Here is a 6,212-nt window from a genome sequence, read left to right as displayed (position 1 = left end):
TTATTATAAGAATGGCAAACTTGTACATGTATGTATATCCTTCGTACGAAGGTGAAGGGTATAAAAACAATAATAACAATAACAACTTGTTGTACAACATAAATGCATAAATGTGTTCATTTATTCATTCGCTTTGTGAAATCACAGAGAGAAAGAGAGATCATTTGACAATTCAATGCAATAATTGCGGGTAATGTTGACAAACCACAGAAACCAGTAAATGACAAAGTGTATGAATTTATATATACATGTATATAAACATTAGAATGGCAATGAAAAATCAATCGAAATCGGTTATCAATATTAAATTATTAATTTTAGTTTAATAGTCGACGTATTCATAAATGTTCTAATAAAAATATTACAACAGTAAGCATTAACGTATAGCCTTCAAGTGAACAAAATTTTTAGATTTGAAAATTTTTTGGAAAATTAAAAAAATATATATAAATTTTAGAAAAAATTAAACATTATTTGACTTTGATCCAATTTATGTAAATATAAAGTGCATTATAATATAAAATAAATTGTTGAATACATTGCACAAATAAAAAGTTAATATTTTTCGTTACAGCCTTAATATTTGCATACTTCCGAATATACCTATATACAGTATGTATGAGTTTTTTGTTATTTCGGTTGCATAAAATAAAGGTTGACATGTTGATTTTTTCTCTTTACACAAACAAACGTAATATGTACCTACATTAGAGATGAGCAAAAAATATGAATTTAGCTTGAATGATTCTCATTTTGTTCGTTAATTTCAATTCAATTTTACACTTTTCAATCGATTTCCAAAATTATGTTATCCGATTGTGATAAAATTTTACATAAGTAAGTCTTAGATACTTATAATTAAAATAAGACCAAACAAAATCGATATTTTCGGGCACCTCTAATGTGTGTATGTATATGTACCTATATACACATATTTAATTTTTCCACAATACACAATAAAAATTAATATATTTTGTTGCATTAAATTTTATTTTATTTCAATTCATTTAAACCAAACGAAATGTTGTGATAAAATTGTTTGTGTTTAATTCGTAATTTAATTAAAATGTAACATGTGTACAAAACTGCAACAGAGAATACTAAGAGGATAAATAAATAAACAAATGAAGAAAAATTAAATACATGTTTAATGAGCAATATACCAACACCTACATATATATGTATGTATATGTATATATGCATGTTCGTTTAATATATCAATATTCATCTAACGTTGTTGTTTGTAAATTGAACCAAGTCAAGAGACCATTTGCAGCAGCTAGCAAAGGATTTTCGTATATTTTTCGTCCTACTCTATATCAATGTGATAATGAAATGCCATTTGTAATGTAACTAAATTTTTGCATTTAAGTGTTGCAGGAGTCATAAATCAGATTGCACTTTCGTTGTTTGATTTCTGGTCTTTCCAAACAAACAATAACATCAACGACAATAGTGTCAACGTAAAGTTTTTTTCAATGTCCCCTGTTTAAACTCATTAATGTTGGTCACTCACACAAGCCATTCAAAGTGTATGCAATGCCATTAAAAAGACTACTTGCAACACTCACTTCACTATTTGCTACTAATTGCCACCAACAGCATACAAACATTTAGCATTCATTCAGCTTTATGAATGTAATGAGTTTTTAGACAGCTATTGACTGCAACTGATTTATGACATTTTAACGTAAACCATTACTGGAGCCATTAAAACAACAATAGGAAATAAACAGATTGTTTTTTTTTTCAATTGTTTTCTTATTCATTTTTTAATGCTTATATTTATTTAAATCTTTGTATATTAATTCACATTCAGAAGTTGTATCTGATTCATTTTTGCAACTCGACTATTGTTTGATTAGAACTTCGTAATCATTAATACGAATTTCACGACCACCATATGGAATGAAAAGGCATCTTTGGCTGACAGAAACTAAACCGGGTGTTAAACTTCCACTATGATGACCGCGACCCACAAACAGAGGTTCACCATTACGAGATCGACCGGTAGATACTGCATTAGGTGGAATTACATGATGATGTGGCTTAATCCATGCATAACCGAAACCACACAATACTTCAAAATTACGTTTGTTTATCTCGTAACCACCATAACAGACATAGGCACATCCCTTGCTGGGTATAAATTTGCATGGTAACATTTCTCCTTCATGCATCGCTCTTCCTACATAAATAACAGCACGATCTGTGTCGTGTCCGGCAACAACTGCACCTGGAGGAGTGTAGTTGGGCGTTGAAGCCACCCAGTTTTCACGATTTTCAAACACCAACACTTCATACGTATTTATACGCACCTCCTGGCCGCCAAAGGGTATATACAAACAGCCATGAGAGGGATGTATCTTACCAACACATAAGCTGTTGGCATGATGGCCTCTACCGACGTATAAAGGTTCTCCTGTACATGTCATGCCTGTGCGCACAGCGTTGGGGGGAACAGCACCTCCATAACATGGTTGCCAACCATAGCCCTGGCCAACTAATATTTCGTAGTGTGTCTTTACATGTTCGAGGCCACCCCATGCTATATATGCACATCCCTTGCTGGGCACAACTTTCGCGGGCATATTGTCCCCTTCATGATAAGCCCGCCCAACGTATATTGGCGAACCGTCACAGTCATGGCCACCGATTACAGCCAATGGTGGCAGAGGGGCACCGGGGGCAGAATGGACCCATGTTGTTTCTATAATATTAATTAGTCCAGCAAAAAACAAATTTTTATAATTAATCACCAGTTAAAAACAAAGTATTAAAATGTCATTTGGGCATAAAAAAAAAACTAACTAAATACTAAAATATTTATACTTAGATCTTGTGCTTGCTTTTTATCATGTTTTTTTATAAAAATTGTGCATTGAAAGATAACATACGTGGACTGATAATACCACCGGGGTGATAAGAACCTAAAAATGTATTACAAAAGGAAAAAGTAAAAATAGTTAAAGTGCAAATATCGACAGTACGATAGATTTAGACAAACAAGTGCAAAAATAAACAAAAAATGTAAAATAAATAAAATTCAAACTTTTGTTTGAAAACAAATAGTTTTTTTTTCGAATATGTACGTATAATTTTTTTAAATTTATTTAATAAACATTTCATTCTCACCCATCATTTTGCTATTTTATTGCTACTTTTAAACCGTTTATGAAATATTTAATTGAATTATAATTAAAAATTAAATATTGAAAAATACGTTATTCACTGAAGCGCAGAACTATTGATACTAAACGTTCAATATAAAATTTACACTTGTTATAGAAAACCCAAAGGGTTTTAAAAATAAAAAAAAAATGATAAATACAATATGTATACAAGAACAAAACGATAACAAACGATTTGTCATATACTGCAAATACTATACGTATGATTTATTATCACTTTCATATGTATTAATAAAAACACGGCACATATCTAAAATTCTGATAACAATTTAATATTAATAAACAAGAACAAAACAAAAAAGTACCTCCAAAATTACACCTTTTTCGTCAAATATTTGATTAGTGTGAACGAAAGCACAGCTAACCATTTCCTACCGTCTGTCTGTTGAAGGAGTTAGAGAACTGAATTGTTGCACAAATATTCTCCATTGAAAAAGGTTTGTTTGATATTGAACATTCAATTATGTTTCAAGAAAAACGGAAACATAATTTATGTGGAATTTTGATTTGTAATAGGGTTGTATATATCTGCCTATTTTTTGCCGCCCATAACTGTATGTCTACCAATCGCATAATATATTGATTCATACAAGTGCGAAATGATTTTTTTATTTTGGTCTGAGTAATTATTATTCATAATTTGGTTTGTTATCAGTAAGCTTAATAGAGTTATAATTTTTTTTATTTAAAATTGTCTTAGCGTGGTTCAATTAATATATGTACTTAATAAATACTAATATTTTTCTTGATAACACTAGTTAACAAATATTTTCCTCCTTTTTGAGGGAATCCACATGTTAAAATCACTGCAGGTCTTTTTCAGTATTTCCAGGGAGTAAATTCCACTTCTTTTTAGCTTTTTTGGGAGTACTTTTTTTGCTTTGAGTATAAATATTTATCATTTGATTATTCGTTAGTTATATTTATTTTACTTTTATTAATTCCATAATTTCTTACTGCTGACCACAACATTTATATTTTTATATTTATACTTATATATATAAAGAAATGAAATAATACTAATTCACAAGTCGGACTATTTAAATGCTGATTTCAATCAGTTCTATAGACTTTGATTCTTGAAAGTTTAATACACAACACGGTCCGCAGCAATATTTTTCATATTAAATCATGGGTAAAATTTTGGAAGAAACAAAGGCAACATGTTTAATAAATAATTCTTTTTAGAGCACTATTGGATACAATCATCATCGGCAGACGATTTGCCAGATTTTGCTATTGAAGGTGGTTATGATTGTGATGGGACCCCTATCTATGTAGGACGCGCCAAGCATGAAGGTGATATTTTACCAGCCAAAGTAATACCGAGCAAAGGTTGTGCCTATGTGTCATGGGGTGGACAGGAAATTCCCAAAAACTATTATGAAGTTCTTGTTGGTCCTGGTTATGGCTGGTGTCCCTGTGAAAATGGAGCTGTACCCTACAATGCAGTATCTAGTGGAGTTACATCTAGCGGTGAGACATTATATATTGGCCGTGGTCAGCATGCCCACAGCTTAAGTGTAGGTAAAGTACATCCATCGCATAGTTGTTTGTATATACCATTTGGAGGGCAGGAAACTAGTCTAAGCTCTTATGAAGTATTAGTATGTGAGAACAATGACAAATGGATATCCTCACAATTGGATCATACTCCTCACGATGCTGTAGTAGCTGGCTACGACTCTGACGGCACAGCCATCTTTGTAGGAAGATCCTGGCATGAAGGTCAATTTATACCGACGAAAGTTGTCACTAGCAGAGGTGAAGCCTATATTTGCTATGATGGTTCAGAAATCAGAAAAAGTGAAATTGAAATTTTGTGTGGCTACAATTATAATTGGATTAATACTGATTCCCAAAATATTCCAAACAATGCTGTTTTTACAGGCCGATTTGAAGATGGGGAACCTTTGTTTGTAGGTCGAACTCACCATTGCGGCAGCTTGACTCCAGGTTTAGTTTCACCTGGGGATCATTGCATATTTATACCCTACGGCGGCCAGGAAATACGCAAACATGTGTTTGATATCCTAGTAAGACAATAAGCAAATAATATTGCATATCTTAATGTACATGATATTATAAGTATGTGTGTAATTACATATATTTAATTTTAGAGGTTATAATTACAAATACAATCTACAAACATAAAATTTCGAATATTTATTAATTAATATTTTTAGTTATTTAGAAACGCTTTAGTGTAATACGAGTGTTGTTAATTTGTTCGAATATAGTGATAATTAGTTAGTAATTTTATTAAAAACGTCACAAAGCAAAATCTTTTACAAAAATATGGATTTGGTTTCAATGTGTTTTTGTTCTTACAAAATATATAGTTTTAACAAAATCGAATGAAATATAATGCAAAAACATCATTGCTAATGGCATTATAATAAATGATTTAGTCCTAAAAGTAATTTTATGGTTCAATTGATTTACCCTCGTATAGATTTATAATGTCCTCAATTTGTGTTTCGATAATAACAATTATCTTTATCTATATAGAAACACTCCAATTATTTATGAATTTGTCCGTATATATGTATACATACGTATTGCAAAAGTATTATAAATAAAAGAATTCTATATAAATTATTTGTGTGTGCTGGAAACCTTTCACCTCTTTCAACCAGCTGAATATAAAAATGAGCACTATAACACAAAAAAAATAATCTAATGCCAGTTCGGATTTGCAAATTCTCCTATCAACACTGAGTTTTTACGTTTTTATAATTTGTGTGGAAAAAATTGTTTTATATAACAAATTGTCAACTAAAAGAGAATAAAAAAACAACAACTTTAAAAACTGACCCTAATTTGCATATAAACAAATAAATGCCATTTCTACACATTCTCATGAATACTCACACACAAACACATTTAGTTATTTATACTCATACACATTCATAGAAATAAACAGAACATTTTGTGACATTTAAAGCCAAAAATGGAAGTAGTGGCAACAATATTTGGGTCTATAGAGTTAGAAATGTGTCAGTGTGTGGGTTTTAGAGA

The 6,212-nt window shown here is 30.8% G+C and overlaps 2 protein-coding genes across 3 annotated transcripts; one reads left to right on the top strand and one right to left on the bottom strand.

The window, feature by feature from the left end:
• Window positions 1-1,740: 1,740 nt before the first annotated feature.
• Window positions 1,741-3,271, bottom strand: LOC119600114. Of its 2 annotated transcripts, XM_037950181.1 has the most exons (3): window positions 3,136-3,270; window positions 2,898-2,930; window positions 1,741-2,710 (listed from the first exon to the last, which is right to left on the bottom strand). In XM_037950181.1, the coding sequence occupies exons 1-3, from the start codon at window positions 3,140-3,142 to the stop codon at window positions 1,851-1,853; spliced, it is 900 nt and encodes a 299-aa protein (XP_037806109.1). In that variant the 5' UTR covers window positions 3,143-3,270; the 3' UTR covers window positions 1,741-1,850. The 2 variants fall into 2 exon arrangements, with proteins under 2 accessions (XP_037806109.1, XP_037806110.1); XM_037950182.1 differs by lacking the exon at window positions 2,898-2,930 and having other exon boundaries at window positions 3,136-3,271.
• A 946-nt stretch (window positions 3,272-4,217) lies between these two features.
• Window positions 4,218-5,363, top strand: LOC119600131. Its single transcript, XM_037950220.1, has 2 exons — window positions 4,218-4,326; window positions 4,380-5,363. The coding sequence occupies exons 1-2, from the start codon at window positions 4,323-4,325 to the stop codon at window positions 5,237-5,239; spliced, it is 864 nt and encodes a 287-aa protein (XP_037806148.1). The 5' UTR covers window positions 4,218-4,322; the 3' UTR covers window positions 5,240-5,363.
• The last annotated feature ends 849 nt before the right edge of the window (window positions 5,364-6,212 follow it).

The sequence above is a fragment of the Lucilia sericata genome, unplaced genomic scaffold (genome assembly GCF_015586225.1).
Source record: "Lucilia sericata isolate MDLA Ls3-8-SP2 unplaced genomic scaffold, ASM1558622v1 Contig000104F_arrow, whole genome shotgun sequence".
NCBI lineage: Eukaryota > Metazoa > Arthropoda > Insecta > Diptera > Calliphoridae > Lucilia > Lucilia sericata.
This window is presented reverse-complemented; position numbering and strand designations above follow the sequence as displayed.

Bases quoted from the DNA above. Each gene is read 5' to 3' on its own strand.
- LOC119600114 (XM_037950181.1), bottom strand. The intron at 2,711-2,897 runs GTATGTTATCTT...TTAATATTATAG, and splicing joins CGGTGGTATTATCAGTCCAC to AAACAACATGGGTCCATTCT.